Here is a 21,149-nt window from a genome sequence, read left to right as displayed (position 1 = left end):
TAACACTTATTCTCTTCAGGTTCTTTAATTTTAACTCAGGGAGTCAGAAATTGCATTTTTGAGTGATGGAATTTTTCAAAATAATTATTTTTCCACTGCCTTTCATCAGTATTCTAATTTTCCCACCCTACCATGAAAATTGAAATAGACCTAGATTCATAATATCACCAATTTGCTTTATATAAAATATATTTTTGCAGAGACAGTCATAACCCCTGCATCCTATGTAGCATTGTTCATGGGTTCCTTGAACTAAAGCTCAATTTATACCAGGGCAATGTGGGAGACTCCCGTGCCATTGCAAGTGTTTGTGGGCGTGTGGAAGAACTCAGCAGTGACCACAAGCCCAGTCTCGCCTCAGAGCAGCGCAGGATCACGGCGGCAGGCGGCTGGGTTGAGCTGAACAGGGTTAATGGCAACCTTGCCCTCTCGAGAGCTCTGGGAGACTTTGTGTTCAAGAAGAATGAGCTTAAAGGGCCAGAAGAACAGATTGTTACAGGTAGAAAGCAAATGTTTTTTGACTTAGTAATTGTGCCACTTACTGTAAATTGCGGCGTACTAGTTGACTTTTTGAGGCTGAAAAAATCTCTCCAAAACTAGGGGTTGACATTATATGGCAAGGATAGAATGTGAACCTATACCACTGAGTGGCAAACAAGTGGAGCAGCACTACTAACAATTGCTGTACAGTATATTTAAGACACAGATTAATATAATAATGAATTGATGCACAGCAGAGCTTTCACATCTGTCTCTAAGGCTGAACTCTTTACTCAGGCTTTCTGTAAAAACTCCACTCTAGACAATTCAGGGCATATTCCTCCTTCTCATCCCCCTTCTGACTCCTTTATGCCTGTTATTAAGATTCTTAAGAATGATGTTTTCCATGCCCTCTCTGGCCTCAATCCTCAGAAGGCTTATGGGCCTGATGGAGTGCCTCCTATTACCCTTAAAAACTGTGCTTCCTTGCTGACACCCTGCCTGGTCAAACTCTTTCGTCTCTGCCTTTCAACATCTGCCTTTCCATCCTGCTGGAAGTACGCCTACATACAGCCTGGGCCTAAGAAGGGTGACCATTCCAATCCCTCAAACTACTATCCTGTAGCTTTACTCTCCTTTCTTTCTAAAGTTTTTGAATCAATCCTTAACCCCTACAGGACGGGGAGCGGCGATCGCCGCTCGGTTGACAGAGGACGGGTGGCGGTGATCGCCGCTCCGCTTATATTTCACTCATGTTAGCCATTCTCCCAAATTTTTTCCTCCTTAAATATGTCAACACTTGTCCTGAGTACTTTTGTCATCGAGTCAGTGCGTCTGAGGCTTTCTTAGTGGATGGACGTGTAAAAATAGAATATCTGCGTTTGAAACGCCTCGTCGGTCCGTGCTGCCAGTGGCTACGTCCATTCCGATAGCTAATTCATCATGTACTGATCGCTCAAGTGCTAGGCCTTCCAACAGTGCAGTAGAACATGAACTTGATATTTCTGTTGTAACTCTGGAAAGTGATTTTGAGTGGAGTGACAGTGATTCTGAGTGGCATAATACGAGTAGCGATGATGATGGGGCAACCACCTCAGGTCCACCAGCTCTGACCACGTGCACTGCTGTGACACATTCCACACCTGTTACTGCCTCGTCCACCAGTGGGCAGGAAATGACAAGGCCAAAGTCTATACATACCAAGTCAAGTCACTCTGCCTTCAAAATTGCTACTAGCACGTGCAGGGGGCTGTTTGAGGTGGAGCAGTGGGGTGACGTCATTTGAATCCATATACCAGCCAGTTCACGGGTGACTAAAGCAGCGGCAGTGTGTGCACTTTGGATGTGGTCTCTTGCCTTCTTTCACCGTGCGTTCAGGCAAGCCATTGACAAAAAAAATATGCCTTTTTATTGAGCTATGCGTGACTGTAATTCCAATGCCCACAAACGGCGGTGTGGTGTGTGAGGGGGGGCATGTTGAAGTGATTGATTTAAAGTAGTCCGCCTTTCTTCATTTTCTCTATAGCACATTTTCTACATTCTCTAGTTTGGCTCCAAGCAACGTCCTCCCACAAAGCTGCGTATGACTTGACTTGGTATATATAGACTTTGGAAAAGGCAGCCTTCTGCTCTCCTTACATCTTCGCTACGTTCTTCTCCACCTGTATCTCCTCCAAGGTCCAGGAGGAGGATTGAGTTTGCATTATCCTCTTCCTCTGCTGAATCTTCTCCTCCCAGAAGTGGTGCAAGAGGCCATACATGAGGAAGAACAGGCAGAAGAGGAATAAGAGGGAGGAGAACGAGACAAACACGAGTTGGGAGGGGAAGGAGAGTGCGGGGTGATTACGTTATCACACCTCCACAGCGTGTTAGTCTAAGCATTAGCAAGCCAGAGTCGAGAAAGAAAACGGACACAGTGACTCGGTCACCAAATATCTGCAGTAATTACTCCCATTCAACACACTCTCAATAACTACAAAATCCTGACACTTTGGGAAGGTTCCATTTGAAAGAGGAAGAGTTAATGATAGTCAGAATGCATATTTCATTCACCTCATTTTGCTAGTTAAAGAGTATTGATAAAGTGAATGTTGATGAAAATAAGAGATTGACGCGTGTTTGCCCATACGGTGAGACAGGAAATTACAACCTGGCCCGTCCCGTAGGGGTTAATTGGAAAATTCATAAGCACCTACCCACTTTTGATCTTCTCTCTCATTACCAGTATGGGTTCTGCAAGGGGCATCCTACTGGCAATCTTCTTGCTTTCTTAACTGACTACTGGTCATCCTCCACCGTTTTGGTGAAACTTTGTCAGTTGCGCTAGACATATTGAAAGCTTTTGATAGAGTCTAGCACAACTCTGCTTTCTAAACTATCCTCCTACGGATTCTATCCTTTTCTCTGGAACTTTCCTCCAGTTTCCTTTCTGGCTGTCACAGGGCTCTGTCCAGTCACCCACTCTCTTCCTGTTATTCATCAATAATCTCCTTTCCATAACTCATAACTCCACTCATGCACTGATGACTCTACTCTGCATTATTCAACTTCTTTCTACAGAAGACACTCCCAATAGGAATTACAGAACTCCAGACTGGAGGCTGCAGAGCACTTATCCTCAGACCTTGTTATCATTTCCGACTGGGGTAAGAGGAACCTCATGCTCTTCAGCGCCTCAAAAACTCAATTCCTCTACCTATCAACTCGACACAATCTTCCAAACACTTATCCCTTATATTCCGACAACACTCAGCTGTCACCTTCTTCTACATTAAACATCCTTGGTCTGCCCTCAACTCAAATCTTAACTGGAAACTTCACATCTCTCTTACCAATGCATCTTCCTCGAGGTTGGGTGTTCTGTATCATTTCCACCAGTTCTACTCCCCCGCACAGATGCTGTCCATATACAGGGGCCTTGTCCGTCCTCTTATGGAGTATGCATCTCACGTGTGTGGGGGTTCCACACATAAAGCCCTACTAGACAGAGTGGAGCCAAAGGCTCTTCGTCTCATCAACTCCCCTTCTCTCACTGACAATCTTCTACCTCTTAAATTCCACCGTCATGTTGCCTCTCTTTCTATCTTTTACTGATATTTTCATGCTGACGGTTCTTCTGAACTTGCTAACTGCATGCCTCCCCTCTTCCACGGCCCCGCTGCACTTGACTTCTACTCTTGCTCACCCCTATACAATCAAACCTCGGTTTACGAGTTTAATTCGTTCTGGAACTTTGCTCGCACACCAAAACACTTGTAAACCAAAACTAATTTCCCCGTTGAAATTAATGTAAATCCCATTGATGCATCCCATATCTCAAAAAAATATTTATATAAAAATCATTTTAAGTTATTTTTTACAGAATTAAAGTAATCTTAGTAACAAATAGAAATGATAAATAATATGTAACACAAATCAATATGTTATGGTTGTTACAGAGACTCAAACAACCATTAACTACACTCAAGGTATAGGCTTTGCCCCTGGGTTTAGCAGTCGCAGTTTCCCTATTCTCGAGGCACTGGAACTACGGTCGACCACTATCGTGAAGCTAACCCGACGTATCGTCCGAGATGGAGGGTGAACAGGTGTCAGTCACGTCCAGGAGGGCATGCAAGCTGCCGAGGCTCAACCTCCCATTCCTGTTGCGAGCATAGTATCCACCGCTCCTGTTTTCTTCCTAGCAGCACCATCCCTTTTAACCAACTTTCTGGGGGACATTGTTAAAGCAAAAAAACTCACACTGTAGTGCTGAAAACATGACACGAGCGCACGGATGCTATTTCTACAAGTTTACATCACAGACTGAGACTAGAGCTGTCATCTGGCGGTCAAGAATTACACTAGAGTGAGCATGAATTAACCCCAAGTCTTGCGAAATTCTTGTGTTTCTTGTTCTGGCGCGTCAGATTTTAAAGAATTTCCCCCAATACCTGGCAAGAATCGGGAGTCCTGCACAAGCCGCGGCGGGGCTGGGTACGGCCACTGTCTTGCTGGCCGCACCTCCATAGGTCTATGGCGATGACCATTTCCTGAGCTTCCTATGGGTAACCCTGCCAGGTGAGGGTGGATATAGTGTTCACGAGGTTATTGTTGTGTTACTGTTGCACCACAGACCATTTTAAAGCATCACTGTAAGGATAAATAAGAAACAAGAAAGTGAAAGGATGCCATTTTTCAATATTTTATAGAGAAAAAGGACGTTTTAAGAAACTCTGTCACATGCAATGACACAAAGTAGCTACTGAAATACTCCTGATGAACTGTAGATCCCATAACTGTGACTAAATTAATGTGTGTTGTTCTTGATGAGTGACAAAGTGAGAAATTGTGTTGGTTCATTCAGTCATATGGACAAGATAGAGCACTCTGTCGAATTACAGGAGGGAGGTGAAAAAGTCTTAAGAATGGGGGGTCATTCAAGAAGGCTGTACAGTACCCTCTCGAGTTTCGCGCTTTCCAAGTTTCGCGATCCTCGAGTTTAACGCTTAGTCCTAAATTCTTACCATTCAAACTTTCGCGCATTACCGCCCCGAGTTTCGCGGTTCTTTGACATGTACGGGTCGCGTCTGCCTACCGTCGGCGTCATGCGTGCTGCCTTAAAAGGCGGTGTCCAACCATTGGGGCTATGGGCAACCGCGGTTACCCGTATGCCCAACCAGGAACGAGTTAGTTGTTGGGTGTCCGTATGAATGGAAAATGGTTGTGGGTACCTCACGGCTGTAAGTAAACAACCAGATGACGGCAGTGGCTGAGGAGTGAGGAGCAGTGGAAAATGGCCCACCAATAGACTCATAAAATGGACTGGCAGAGCTGCTTTGCTTACTACTTCATTAACAAGATAAGAGAACACACCGTGCTGGGGAACCACAGTCCAAAAAACTTTTTCTCCAGTATACGAAAATTGTAGAACTCTCGGTGTAGTTTTCCTCTTCTTCTTCTTCTTTTGACCTGTAATGCATGGGAGCGACGGTGAAAAGTAATAGTGAAAAAATAGCAAAAGGGCATAGAAAAGCAAAATCAGAGAAAGAAAAGGACAGAAAAACACCTAAGATCAGGGTGAAGTGAATAAGTGCGCACTGTGAAGTAACTAAGTGCATGTTGTGAAGCATTAAAGTGTGGAGAAAGGACCTAAGAAACGATATAAAGTGTTACAGGTCAAAAGAAGAAGAAGGTCCACTACACTGGTGCCGTTGTAAAGGCAATACCTCCAACACCATCACATCACATGGCAGCGACGGTCGGGTCCACTACACTGGCCGATGTTGCGAAATATCTCCCCGCTGAAATTAGTCATTCTGCTGTCCATCATGCATGCATGCAGCATGAGCCAATCAAAACTGGTGTCACTATAAAAATTTCCTGCGCCATGATGGGCTTGGGCTAACCATCTGGGGTGGGTTTCATCAAAGTTCCCAAGTCCTTGGAAGTGTGCTCAAGGAGTCCCAAGCGTGCGAGAAACCTTGGGCATATTTCACGAAAGCTCCCAAGCCTTGGAACTCTGCCTATCTCGCTTGCTGCCTTGGGAGGCCGTGCGGGGTCTCCGAAGCGCTCCCAAGGAAGGTCCCTAGCGTCAGACTGTAAATATGGCAGCCTGTGAACAACCCCGCCAGCTCCGACCAAGGAATTTTCGCCCGAGAAGGGACATCTTTAACGAGTACGATGACACCGAGTTCAAAAAGAGGTACAAGGTGGATCGTGCTGGCCTGTTGTTCGTCACTGACTTGGTGCGACACGTGATTGGCAACAGGACTGAGAGGAGCCGTGCGGCCACAGCGGAGCCGAAAGTGGCGTTACTCTGCGATACCTCGCCACCGGGAAAATGCAGCAGTGCAGCGCAGATGACTTTGGACTGTGAAAGGGTGATTAATATTAACATGCCAGTTTTTAACTGTATTGATAATATTAGAGAATAGTATAATAGATATTAACCCACCCACATACCTTGAGATATTTTCTACATTCACTATTTTTGTGGATGTATAATTGTTTAATTTCTAGAGCTATATCCCACCTCCAACTATATTTCTCTGTATGAGTTATACAGTTATACAGTCTGCGCCTCTCCAGGGTGATGATGGAAGTGTTGAGGCCCGTATGTAGGCGGGGCCTGGCGGGGCGCCGCCCGGCTAAATGTTTGTTTACACCGTGGTGCCTTTGAAGATGCAGACGGAACAAAAATAAGTGCACATATTCCTTACAATGAAGATACTATTGCTGTATTTCAACTAAATATCTATTGTTTATATTTATAATTTCATAATTATACATAAGAAGTGTAATTTAGGTTAACTGAAGACATATTAGATGTCAAAGCGACGCGGAAGATTGGCAACGCTGGTTTCTCCCGAGACCGCCCCCAATCCTTCTTGGAAGTGGCTTGTGGCGCGGTGATGAAACACGCCCAAGGAATTCTCCCAACTGCGCGTGACGTCACCACGCCTGGGAGAGCACCATGATGAAACCCACCCCTGGCCCTGAAGAAAAGCCTACCGGCGCTATAGGCGGAAATTTAAAAGAAAAAAAAAATATGCGCGCTGTGGGAATACACAGCATTAAATTATGTTTGTCGAGGGTCCTGAAATACGTGTAAAATATGAGTCGTAACATCTCTCTCCCCCCTTCCTCTTGCCTTGACCAGCAATGGGCAGCAGCTGTTAGTCATGGCAGGACAGAGAAATTTTAGGGTTGCCATCCATTCCTTAAATTATAGTTCAATAGTTCCTTGGGCTACAACTTTGACATGACCTCATGACCTTGTCCATCACTGCAGGCCCGGCAGACTTCAGTTTTCATGCATGGGCAGACACAAGGACCATTGCTATGTGGGTTTGAATTGGTAACCTTTCCAGCTAGGCTAACCCCACCTGGATCCCAGTCTATCAATGACAACAAAACTCTGTACAGGGAATTCTTGTGCATCTTGAAGATCTGCATCAGGCTCAGCAGAATCATCAGCTTGACGCCGCCATCTTCTCTTCCGTACCTTTTCTGATACATATACTTGCGGAACATTTTCCATGAGCTTTTTGCATCATTCTCCAGTTCATCAAATTGACCACGAAGCTCAGCAACAAAACTTTCAAGTGATAGAAACAATGATACAGCCATGTTGATATCAATATTTGTGCTTTGGAGAAGAGTACTAGCTTTCTGAAAGCGCTGGAGGATCTTGTTCCAAAGAACACACATAAATGCCTTGTGTAGGCCATTAGGCCTCTTGCAGTCTCCCTATGTTCTTATGTAAATGCATTTTCAAGAAGGCACATATTCTCTGCAAAAACTATTGCAGCAAGTCGAGCATCTCCTTTTAGTTCCTCATTGTCTGCAATTTCATTTAACATACCATAGATGCTAGAGTAATTTAAGTGCAGTGCTTTCACTGATTCAGAATGGAAATGCCAACATGTGGAAGATAATGTTTTTAGGGTTAGAATTCTACCATTTTCATTAGGTGACAATCCCTTTGTTAGTAAATTCCAGCGCTTTGTTGATCCAACTGAATATGCATATAATTCCTGCACAAGTTCAAAGAAATTGCAAGCACTGTTAACTTGTGTTGCCAACACAAACTAGTTTTTGCTATTTTATTTTATCTTTATTTATTTTAATTTTTTTTTCGATCAACAGTCCAACGAAGCATACTGATCTCCCTGAGGCTACAGGCATTTCCGGGATTTCCATTATGTGGGGACCCAATTATGGGTCGGGTCATAAGAACATAAGAACATAAGAACGCAGGAGTCTTCAAGAGGCCGGTAGGCCTGTACTAGGCAGCTCCTTTGACCCTAAGCTCCCGTGTATCTAACCCCACCTAATATCGCTGTCCATGAATTTATCTAGTCTATTTTTGAATGTGACAATTGTATTGGCACTCACCACATGACTGCTAAGCCCATTCCACTCATCCACCACTGTTAGTAAACCAATTTTTGCCTATGTCCCTGTTGAATCTGAATTTATCCAGTTTAAACCCGTTACTTCGTGTCCTACCCGGTTCTCTTACCAACAAAACCTTATGAATGTCTCCCTTATTAAAGCCCTTCATCCATTTATAAACCTCGATCATGTCTCCACGCACCCTTCGCCTTTCTAGAGAATGCAAGTTTAACTGTTTGAGTCTTTCCTCGTATGGCAAGTTTCTCAACCCCTGAATCATCTTAGTCATCCTCCTCTGCACCGATTCTAACATTTTGATATCCATTCTGTAGTAAGGTGACCAGAACTGAACCGCATAGTCAAGATGAGGTCTAACTAATGCTAAATATAGTTTGAGGAAGACTTCGGGGCTTCTGTTGCTTACGCTCCTTGAAATAAATCCCAGTACCCTATTAGCTCGATTTCTAGCTTGAATGCATTGTGCCCTTGGACGGAGATCAGAGCTCACTAAGACCCCTAAATCTCTCTCGCACCCAGACCTGCTTATGAGAGTGTCATTTAAGCAATAGTTATGTGAGGGGTTGTTCCTACCTACACTCAGAATACTGCACTTCCCTACATTGAACTCCATCTGCCATTTATCCGCCCAGTCATACAATCTGTTGAGTTCACCTTGGAGAATACTAGCGTCCTGATCCGACTCAATTACTCTACCGATCTTGGTATCATCTGCAAATTTACTAACATCACTACTAATTCCTGTATCTAAGTCATTGATATAAATAATAAACAAAAGTGGACCTAATACCGAACCTTGTGGGACCCCACTCGTAACACATCCCCAGTCAGATCTTTTACCATTGATTTGCACTCTTTGCTTCCTATTGCTAAGCCACGCCTTGACCCAGCTCAAAACTTTACCCTCTACTCCGTGAGCCTGTAATTTAAGCAACAGTCGTTGGTGAGGAACTTTGTCAAACGCTTTACTAAAATCAAGATAGATTACATCATAATTTTCATCTCTGTCAACCGCCTCAAATACTTTATTGTAGAAGGACAAGAGATTGGTGAGGCATGACCTACCTTTTGTGAACCCATGCTGCGAGTCATGAATTAAGCTATGTTTCTCTAAATGCTCCCGAATGTTCCTGGCTATTATGGACTCCAGCATCTTGCCTATAACCGATGTTAAGCTAATTGGGCGATAGTTTGAAGCAACCGACCTGTCCCCCTTTTTAAAAATCGGCGTCACATTAGCTACTTTCCATAGGCTCGGCACATAGTCAGTATTTACCAACATCTTAAAGATGTCGGTTAGTGGGTCACTGAGTACATCACCTAATTCCTTTAATACCCTCGGAAATATCCCGTCAGGACCTGGCGACTTGTTCTTCTTAAGCTTATCTATCTCATCCGGAACTACTTGCCTGGTAATGATTATATCCCTCAATTTATCGCCCTCCCCGCCCTCGTACACCTGAACTCTTTCCGGTATAGTCGTTCGATCTTCCTGTGTGAATACTGAAAGGAAGTAGTCGTTCAACAATGTGCTCATATTTTCGTAATTTTCTACTAGCTCCCCTGTGTTTGTTTTCAGCGGTCCAATTTTCTCCCGTGTTTTTGTTCTATACATCTGAAAGAAGCCCTTAGGATTACTTTTTGCCTCATTTGCTACTTCTATCTCATAGTTCCTTTTTGCTATCCTGGTGTTTTTCTTAACTAATCTAGATAGTTCGACATACCTGCCCCTGAGATGTGTTTCACCATTCTTTATTTTCTGATAAATTCCCTTCTTTAACCCAATCTTGTGTTTTAGTCCACGAGTCATCCACTTAGGATCATTGTTTTCTTTTCTAAGTGTTCGCTGTGGTATATGCTGTCCTTGCCCCTCTACTATTACTCTAACTAAGTTATTGTAAGACATTTCTACCTGGTTCTCCTGGCTCTCCAATCCGCAGTTCTGGCCCTCATGAATCCCTAAATTATCCCAGTTTACCCCTTCAAGATGTCTTCGAAGCCCCTCGTAATTTGCTCTTCTGAAATCTGGCACTAACACTGGGTTTGGTTCGCGGGTTACCGCCCAGTCTAAGCTAAAATGAACCGTTCTGTGGTCACTATTTCCTAACTCTCCGCCCACCTCCAACTCACATAGCAAATTCCCATTATTGGTTAGGACTAAGTCTAATATGTTATCTCCTCTGGTAGGCTCAGTAACTACCTGCTTAAGGAAATTATCTTGTATAACTTCAAGAAAGTCCTCGGCTTCCAGGTCACCCACTAGGTCTTCCCAGTCTATCTTCCTATAATTAAAGTCCCCCATTACGCAGACATTTCTACTCATACTCGCCCTGCCAATCTCCTAGTAATATACTCGTGTCCTGCCTGTTAAGGTTGGGTGGCCTGTACATAACTCCTAGAGTTAGTTTTTCTTTCCCTTTGTAAACGTCCACCCAAACTGATTCTGAATCCATGTTAGTTTTGACTGAATTGTTAACTAAACATTTAAGTGAGTCTTTAACATATAGCGCAACTCCACTTCCCTTTCTGCCCCTTCTGTCTTTGTGAAACATCTGATAACCCGTTATTTCAAATTCTGATCTAAAATTTCTATTAGCAGTGTCTATCCATGTCTCAGTGATCGCTATTATGTCAAAATTTTCTGAACAAGCTTCACCCCTTAGTAAGTCTGTCTTGTTTCTAAGGCTCCTGCTGTTAGTATAGAAGATTCTTAGCCCGTCCTCTGTTACTTCCCTAGAATTACTTCTAAGCTGCCTGGTTATATTATGAGCTAGATGTCCCCTTCCATTACTCCTCCCATTACTCCTCCCCCCCTCGCCTATACTAAAAAATCCCTCAGGGTACCAAGTGCTCGCTCAAGGGAGTCTGAGAGAGCCTCAACACCCTTGAACGTCAAGTGTATCCTGTCACGGGCGTAGAGGGCGTCGTTGCCAAAGAAGAGGTCTATCAGGTTTTGTGAGCCCTTCAGTGCTTGGGGCCCTACGCCATGGCGTACTTGGCGTATAGGATAATCCGGCCCTGATGGAAAGGGTCAAGAGGAAATGGAAGAGGATTAATCCTCTTCTAAACCTCTCAATCTTCTTCTTCTTCTTCCGCAGCGTTATTATCCCGTTTCTATACAGGGTCGCTGTTTTTGATAAGTCTCCTCCATCTAACCCTGTCCTCTGCCACTTCAAGGTCCAAGTTCTTCTCCCTGCCGTCCGCCACAATACAGTCCTTCCATCTCGTCTTGGGTCTTCCTCTCCTCCTTCTGCCACCCACTTCCATGTCCATTATCTGCCTTTCACAACTCCCTTCCTCTCTCCTCATGACATGACCAAACCATCTCAGTCTCGCTTCCTGCACCTTTTTACCCACACTTGTTACCTTAACTGTACCTCTTATGACTTCATTCTTAATCCTATCCTTTCTTGTCACTCCACTCATCCATCTCAGCATTTTCATTTCTGTCACTTCCAATTTTCTTTCACTACTCTTTTTCATTGGCACAGTTTCTAGGCCATATGTCATAGCTGGTCTCACCACTCTCAATCCTCCTCTAAATTCCTCTTTATCCTCTTCCATTTCCTCTTAAGAGGTTTTGAAGAGGATTAAGAGGTTTAGAAGAGGACTAAAACCCATTCCATATGGTGACGCCGTCAGATGTCAGTGTCGCCGGAGTGAAGGGATTAGCCAGCCTTTTCATCTGTATCTTTTTTCCTCCTCCCTATGACTGACCTCTTTCAAGAGGAGTATCAAAACACCTCTCCACCTGAAATTGACTTCTCTTTTGGCCTCTTGTTCTATTTTTCTTTTGTTGGAGCAGCGCTTCAGCTTTTTTTTTTTTTATCCACTCTGTTTTAATGCCCTTGAGCTGCTTCCCTTCCTGTAAAAAAAAAAAAAAAAAAAAAGAAGTAGAAGTGGAGCACTGACCTCTCTGTACGATGACTGCTCGCCAACTGATCAACCAACAGACTATTGATGGCATCACAGCAAGCTTGCAAGCCCAGGCATGGGTCTTTACATAGAGAAGGCCTTGGCTCCACCCACAGTGATGTCAGGTTGGTGTGGGGATAACATGTGGGTATTGAATGGATGCCGCCAAGAGCATGAAGCCTACCAGTAGCCTCTCTTTCACTCCGGCGACGCCGACGTCCGACAGCATCACCGTATGGAAAGTGTTTTAGTCCTCTTCCAAAACTCTTAATCCTCTTCCATTTTCTCTTAACCCCTTCAACACGAGGATGCGTATACTGCGTCCTTGTGTGCCCCGTACCACATCCAAGGATGCACATACTGCGTCCTGGCTCGCTTTAGCCAATATGCGAGTTATTTTATCTCTATATATATGCTTACATCTCAAAATAATAAATTAATTTATGTTTCTTTATGTGCACCAAATAATTTTGCATGTTTTCATATATATTAATGATTATGTTTAGTTTATGGCTGAAAGCTTATTATATTCAGCAGCGACATTTGAAATTTGGCGCGCGCGGTGATCCCGGATACGGTGCGAGGCGCTGTTTTGGCCCGGCCGTAGTGAGTTTCTTTATGTGCACCATTTAATTCTGCATGTTTTCATATATAATACATGATGATTATGTTGAGTTTATGGCTGAAAACATGTTATATTCAATAGCAACAATTGAAATTTGGCGCGCGCGGCAATCCTGGATACAGCGCGGGGCGCTGTTTTGGCCTGGCCGTGGTGAAGAGGTTAATCCTCTTCTAAACATTTTAAGAGGAAATGGAAGAGGATTAAGAGGAATTTAGAGGAGGATTGAGAGGTTTAGAAGAGGATTAATCCTCTTCCATTTCCTCTTGACCCCTTCCATACTGTGATGCCGACATCTGCATCACAGATGGAAAGGGTTAAGATTGTCAATGTCTAGCACCTCCCTCCTGTGATCCACCAGAACGCTCTTTCTTGCCCATATGACTAGATGAACCAACAGTATTTCTCATTTTGTCACTCATCAAGGACAACATGCATGAATTTAGTCAGTTATGAGATCCACAGTTCATTTTGAACATTTCCTCAGCTACTTAGCTTCATTGCGTACGATGAAATTTCTTAACGTCCTTTTTCTCTACACAATTTTGACAAATGGCATCGTTTCACTCTTGTTTCTAATGATGACGATGATGTTTTCATACCAGGAACTTCTTAATTATCCTACAGTGATGCTTTAAAATGCTCTGCGTGCAGCAGTAACACAACAGTAACCTTGAGAACCCCCACCTGGCAGGGTTACCCAAAGGAAGCTCAGGAAATGGTCATTGCCATAGGTCTTAGGAGGTGTAGTGCAGTGTATATACCTGTGACATCAGCTAGAAAGTGGCTAAACCAGCCCCATCATGACTTGTGCGGGACCCCCGGTTCTTGCCAAGAATTTTGGGGATGTCTTGAAAATCTGATGCGTCAGAACAAGAAGTACAAGAAGTTCGCAAGATTAGTGGAAATTCTTGCTCGCTCTGGGGTATTTCTTGATCGCCAGATGACGCCTCTATCGTATTTTGGGGGTCAACTTATATGGCAAATATAGGCCTAAGCCATAATTTTGAGCTAATAATCTTGAGGTCAACTTGTATGCCAGGTTGATTGTACGCCGCATTTTACGGTACTTGTTAATAGTGATCTCATATTTTCTTAGTCTAGATTTTTGTCGAGTGTAAATGTACACTTATACGATGTAATTTTTCCTTTCCCTGGAACAGCCTGCCCAGACGTAACAATGCGTGAGTTGACTGATGATTGGGAGTTCATCGTGATTGCATGTGACGGCATCTGGGATGTCATGACCAATCAGGTAAGTCCTCTTTGTGACCTGTAACATTGTTAAGGTTCCTTGTTCCCCTAAAATAGGACAAGGGATAGCCCAAAATCTACTTCACTATATCTCCACACAACCACAGCGTGTCATGAAACACGAGAAATTAATTCAGACAAAAATAGGGTTTTTGCTGGCGCTGGGAATCGAACCAGCGACTAACAAGATGGGAAAGCCCTAAAAAATTAAGGAAATAAGAAGCTGTGAATACGATCAAAGTGGGTGACCAAGTCTATGAGGATGCAAAGGAAACCTGTGAAATATTAAATGAAACCTGCTTCAGGGGGCACTAGCGGTGGAGCCAGGGCCCACAGCGGCAGCAAAAGGAACTCACATCAAGAGTCACCTGTAGTGAGGCTGGTGCCGCAGCGGCAGGAGGTGCCAGCACTGACACTGGAAGCCACAGTGGCAGGAGACTGGTGAAGGTAGAAGGCAGTCATGGCAGTGAAATGGTGGTGGCTGGCTGAAGTGCAGTGGCAAGGCAGGCGGTAGCTGTGAGGATGATGGGCAGTAGCTTTATTGGGCTGGGCTAGGTCTAGTGACAAAGGTGGGCAGTGGCTGTGGGGGTAATGGGGCTGCAGCAGGAGCTCTGGTGAGGGTGAGTGGTGGTTATGGGAGTGGTAGGGTGGTGGTGGCTAGCCTGAGGTACTTCAACGAGGTCCAGTGGTGAGGGCAGGGAACTGGATGGGGCTTGTGGTGAGGGCAGGGAACTGAATGACCATGGTGGTGTGTGGCAAGGGATGCGGCTTGCGGATACGGGGTATGGCGACTCGGCAGCTGGTGGGCACAGGCCACAGCCTGCCGATATGGCGGCTGAGTGCTACCCATGGTGAGGGGCGTGGTGATGACCGGCCCAGTTGACTGGCCTGCAGGTGTGAGGGTCACCAGGCCATCCTGACGACTGGTCAGTCTAGAGTCACCAGTTGTAGTGTGAGCCTCAATGCTAGGGGTTGTAGTGTGAGGCTCTATGCTAGGGGTTGTAGTGTGAGGCTCTATGCTAGGGGTTATTGTGTGAGGCTCTATGCTAGAGGTCCATACTTCTGACGGAAGAAAAGGTGGAATACCAGACAAAGTCCAGCGGTATGGGTCCCTTAAGTCCACCTTCAGTTCCTCGATTGCAACTCAGGAATCATGTTGCAAAACATGGTGCTCTGGGTTGCCTGGCTGCCTTGTAAGAAAAAGGAAAATGAAAGAATTAAGTTTGTGTCTTGACAATGACCTTTATAGCTGAGACTATACAGATATAATGAAAGTTGAATGAATACATACAAGTGTTGATATGGTGTAGGAATTAGAATAATGGATGTTTGATGTTGTATTTACAAGGTGATGGTTAGAATATTTGTGATTATGATGTGGGAGCATCATAAGTATCTACAACTTAAGTGACTGGTGATGTAATAAAAGATGGAGAGTGATTAATTAGCAATACTCAAGTACGTACATAGAATGGTCTGACCTCAGTGGTGTGTGGAGAGTGAGAAAATGTGTTGTGCTTGAGGGTAGACTATGGTAGTGAGCACAAAGTAAATGGGTCTATGGTGTTCACTGTGCAGTGTCACAGAAAATGGAATAATTTTAATGGTCTGCCATTATCCAGCCTCCTGGCTTTTATAATTGTAGTGCTTCTATCATTCTTCATCAGGCTACTATTAATAGGCCCATGAAATTTGGTTGCATATGTCCATCCTGTCTCTATTAGGTTGTTGCAGTATGCAAGCCTTTTCATCACATCAAGGTGTTCCTCCATGAATAGAATTTGATGATTTCAACGGCTATGATGGTGCTCTATATACTTAGTGCAAGTAGTGTAAGAGCTGTTTTTCTTTATCATGTAGGAGGTGGTGAACTTTGTGCGGCTGCGACTCTCTCAAGGAATGGAGCCAGAGGATGTGTGTGAGGACCTTATGACAAGGTGCTTGGCGCCGGACTGCCAAATGGGTGGGCTCGGCTGCGACAATATGACAGTGATCCTAATCTGCATACTTCAGACGGGATCATGGAAAGAGGTATTGTATAGTCTAAGATATATCTTACTTAGATTAGTAACCTCATTACATTATTACAGTCACCTCTCGATTAACACAAGTTTAAATAACACGTTTCTGATTTAACATGAGTTGATATTTAAGGAGATACATTTAACTAACGCGATATGTTCGATTTAACATGAGTTTCATCGATGACGTCATGCTTGTTGACGTCACCGCGCGGAGAAAGACAGCGTCTCCGCGCGGTGACGTCATCGAGCGTGACGTTATCGATGAAACATTATTAATACATTAGTAGGTCACGGAAACAACAAAAACACACGTTCTCATTTTATTTAAATTTGTTCTTCACCTGCGTCGGCCACCGTCCCTCCTCACCCTGTGCTCCCGTCACCAGCCACTCCCTTCACCTCCGCCACTCCACCTCACTTGCCTCCTTCTTCTTCATTTGACTACCCATGCTATTGGTGACAAAGATAACTCCTTTAAGTTAAAATTTTCTAAAGAACAAATTGCTACATTACATTTGTAAGTCACTGACACAACAAAAACACGTCCTCACGCTCACCATTGTACTTTGTTGATGTGTCACTTGTCGTCATCGTCGTTTGCCGAATCCTCACCCTGCTCTCCTTCCTCCCTCCTCACCCCGTCCTTCCACGTGGAAGGACGGGGTGAGGAGGGACGGTGGCCGACGCAGGTGAAGAACAAATTTAAATAAAATGAGAACGTGTGTTTTTGTTGTTTCCGTGACCTACTAATGTATTAATAATGTTTTTTTAAGGTTAGAGTAACAAAATCCCAAAAATAGGCAGACTTCCCCAGTGTCCAGGAACGTAACCCCGCCTATTACCATTGTTTCCTATGTGGAAATTATGTTTAAATAAGGCGATTTTAAATAGCGTGACATCTCCAGGAACATAACCCTCATGTTAATCGAGAGGTGACTGTATTATAAATGTCAATTTACCTTATGTCTTTGAAGGCCTCTGTAAACAATGCCTCCTATTGTCCTTAAAAACTGTGCCTCCGTGCTGACACCCTGCCTGGTCAAACTCTTTCGTCTCTGCCTGTCAACATCTACCTTTCCTTCCTGCTGGAAGTACGCCTTCATACAGCCTCTGCCTAAGAAGGGTGACTGCTCTAATCCTTCAAACTACTGCCCTATGGCTTTACTTTTCTGTCTAGCTAAAGCTTTTGAATCAATCCTTAACTAGAAGATTCAAAAGCACTTCTCCACTTCTGACCTTCTATCTGATCGCCAGTATAGGTTCCGCAAGGGGCGCTCTACTGCCGATCTTTTTGCTCTCTTAACTGATTCTTGGGCATCCTCTCTTAGCTGTTTCGTTGAAACTTTCACTGTTACACTAGACATATCGAAAGCTTTCGACAGAGTCTGGCACAAGTCTTTGCTTTCTAAACTGCTCTCTTTCGGATTCTATCCCTCTCTGTTCCTCTGCGGTGGTAGATGGTCACTGTTCTTCCCCTAAACCTATTAACAGGGCTCTGTCCTATCCCCCACTCTCTTCCTGATATTCATCAATGATCTTCTCTCAATAACAAACTGTCCTATCCACTCATATGCTAATGACTCCACTCTACATTATTCAACTTCTTTCAATAGAAGACTCTCTCAACAGGAATTACAGACTCCGGACTGGAGGCTGCAGAACGCTTAACCTCAGACCTTGCTATCATTTCCGATTGGAGTAAAAGAAACCTTGTGTCCTTCAATGCCTCAAAAACCCAATTTCTCCACCTATCAACTCGAGACAATCTTCCAAACACCTATCCACTATTCTTCGATAACACTCAGCTGTCACCTTCTTCAACACTAAATATCCTTGGTCTATCCTTAGCTCAAAATCTCAACTGGAAACATCGCATCTCTTCTCTCACTAAATCAGCTTCCTCGAGGTTGGGCGTTCTGTATCGTCTCCACCAGTTCTTATCCCCCGCATAAATGCTTTCCATTTATAGGGGCCTTGTCCGCCCTCGTATGGAGTATGCTTCTCATGTGTGGGGGGCTTCACTCACACTGCTCTCTTGGACAGAGTGGAGTCTAAGGCTCTTTGTCTCATCAGCTCTCCTCCTCTTACTGATAGTCTTATACCTCTTAAATTCCGCCGCCATGTTACCTCTCTATTTTCTTTCGATATTTTCATGCTGACTGCTCTTCTGAACTTGCTAACTGCATGCCTCCATCCCCTCCCGCGGCCCCACTGCACGCGACTGTCCACTCTAGCCCATCCCTTTGCTGTCCAAACCCCTTATGCACGAGTTAACCAGCATCTTCTCTCTTTCATCCCTTAACTGGTAAACTCTGGAACTGCCTTCCTTCGTCTGGATATCCTCCTGCCTATGACATGTCCTCTTTCAAGAAGAGTGTATCAAGACACCTCTCCATCCAAAATTGACCTCTCTTTTGGCTACTCTTATCTGTTTTCTGTTGTGGGAGTGGCGAATAGTGGGCTTTATATATATATATATATATATATATATATATATATATATATATATATATATATATATATATATATATATATATATATATATATATATTTATATATATGTAATTTTTGTTGCCCTTGAGCTGGCTCTTTTGTTGTAAAAAAATAAAAAAAATAAAATAAAAAAAGTATGTTCAAAAGTGTCAGTGTGTGCATGAATGGAGAACTGAATAAGAGATGTGGTGTTTTTGTGGGTGAGAGACAGGTGTGTGATGCCACTATGGTTGTTCAACAAATACATGGATGGTCTTATGAAACATGGCGTGTCTGATTGCATGTGTAATGTTATGATAGCCTACACATAGGAAACAGTTGTTAGTTTCAATATTATGCAAGCAACAAAAACAAAGAATGTCAGTTATAGCCGATTTTGAGTTAAATATTATTAGTACTTTCCCAAACAGCTGTTTCGTTTATATAAAGCCTACTAACTTTCTCATTGGCATAAAGCACCAAGACTTTAATAATGATAATCAGCGATCTTGTAAATTAACAAAACATTTGTTTGTGACAATACTAATAATTATTGACTGAAAATGAACGAGAATTGCCAGTATTTGTTATTGCTGCCTACATATTGATAATGACAGCTGTTTCCTATGCGTAGGCTATCTTACATCATCCACGAAATTGGACACACTGTGTGGCAGCAGGTTGCCAGCACACAATACTGCACACCTCAGACTTGGGTGAACCAACTCTAACCACTGCACCACGGAGGCATATGGTATCTTGATAAAATAATAAAAATAAAGGTAAAATGGCAAAAAATTTATATAAACAACTCATAGAAAAGAAAGTAGAAAGTCTTGTCCCATGGCCTCCAAACTTTTACAGTCGGTTAAAATGGGCAAAATGTAGAACTTTTATCAGTTCATCATTGAAAGATCAGTTTAGGGATCGGTTTCACCCTCTTGGTGACATCTTTTAAATTTTTATATTCCTACACTAGGCCCTAAACAATTTTTTTTATAATGGAGATAAATGATTATAATGTAGTATGACTAATTTTCTAGTTAATTAATGCTTGTATGAATTCTAAAATAAATTGAAAACATTCACAGGAAGATACCTCATCATTAGAAGGAAATGACAGTTTGATTGAAAGTGATTCTGCCAGATGGGAGTTTGCCTCAGACAGTATTGGAAGTCCAGGAGCTGGGCCTCATTTTAGTTATGGCAGATGCTTGTTTGCCCCCGGCAGTGGCACTATAGAATTGTGCCATGGGCTTAGACCTCACACAGCAGATAGTACCTCCACTAGTGAAATCTCTGAGAGTAGCACCAGCGATGAATCAGTTTGCCATAGTTGTTGTAACTCTGGCATGCTCACAAGAAAGAGTCATATACACCAGAAAATTGGTAGAAGTGAATCATTATCGCACCATGCCAGCTGTAATGATGACTCTTGCTATGCCTGTGGTGACTCTGCTGACCCGTCAAGTAGTAGTATAACTGGGATTCATTTATCATTGATTGAGGATGGACTCTATACCCTGAACCTAGACCAATCAAACAATAACAGTAATAGCTCATCAGAAACTGAACACTCCCTGGAGCTAAATGTAGACAGTATATCTTCTGAAGAGGAGGAGGAACAGATACAGTGACGGTTAGTATGTCTTAGGTTCGTGAGGAAGCAGTTCTATTTACTATTATATATTTATAATTAAAGGTTCATTTAGGTAGTGTATAAATGTGGTAGAGATACAGGAATTGAAGTACACTTTGGTTTAAGCTTCATTTCCATTTTAATTTTCTATCTCTTTTTTTTTCTAGTTTCATTGTTTACTAGCATACACCATTTAATTGAAATTTCCCATCATTGTAGAATATCCTCACTTTCATCTTTTAAAAATGTGGAGAAAGCTCTAAAAATGGCCTCCTTTAACAAAAACTCATAAGACAATTGTTTCTTGGGGACAAGTGGGAAGGGTTTTAAGTGAGAGGATGAAGAAAATAACTAAGAAAAGTGTAGGCAATGACAAGGGTTTTTTAGGAAAGGAAGGGGTTGTGTAGACCAAATATTTGCACTGAAAATGTTAGTTGAAAAATACCTAGAGAAGGATAGGAAGCTGTTAGCTGCTTTCATGGACCTGGAATAGAGAAGGAATATGGCAGGGTTGACAGGAAGGGGTTGTGGGATGTTCTAAGGATATATGGTGTGGGAGCGCATTTGCTGGAGGGAATCCGATCCTTCTATAAGGATGTGAGTGCCTTTGTACGCGTGAATGGTGAGTTGAGTGAGAGTTTTGGTGTTGGTGTGGGTGTGAGACGGGTGTGTGATGTCACCATGGCTTTTCAATGTGCACATGGATGGTTGTATGAGAGAAGTGAAAGCCAGAGTGGGGGAGCTTGGTCCACGGGTGAAAGTGAGAGGTATGGAAGAGTCATTGGTGGCAGGCCTGTTTGCAGATGATACAGTATTATTGGCAGAGAATGAGGGGACGCTGCAGAGG

The 21,149-nt window shown here is 43.4% G+C and overlaps 1 protein-coding gene across 4 annotated transcripts in view; it reads left to right on the top strand.

Moving 5' to 3' along the window:
- The window catches only part of LOC126980196 (probable protein phosphatase 2C T23F11.1), a 68,786-nt gene that overhangs the window by 16,632 nt on the left and 31,005 nt on the right, over positions 1-21,149 (top strand). For all 4 annotated transcript variants that reach the window (XR_007732973.1, XR_007732971.1, XR_007732972.1 and 1 more), the window contains exons 5-7: positions 274-499; positions 14,077-14,168; positions 16,028-16,198. Coding sequence is in view for 1 of the 4 variants with exons in the window: in XM_050829829.1 (XP_050685786.1) it covers positions 274-499; positions 14,077-14,168; positions 16,028-16,198 (489 nt within the window). In the remaining 3 variants the exon portion in view is untranslated. The remainder of the gene's footprint in view (positions 1-273; positions 500-14,076; positions 14,169-16,027; positions 16,199-21,149) is intronic.

This window comes from Eriocheir sinensis, chromosome 43, assembly GCF_024679095.1.
Source record: "Eriocheir sinensis breed Jianghai 21 chromosome 43, ASM2467909v1, whole genome shotgun sequence".
Classification (NCBI taxonomy): Eukaryota; Metazoa; Arthropoda; class Malacostraca; order Decapoda; family Varunidae; genus Eriocheir; species Eriocheir sinensis.
This window is presented reverse-complemented; position numbering and strand designations above follow the sequence as displayed.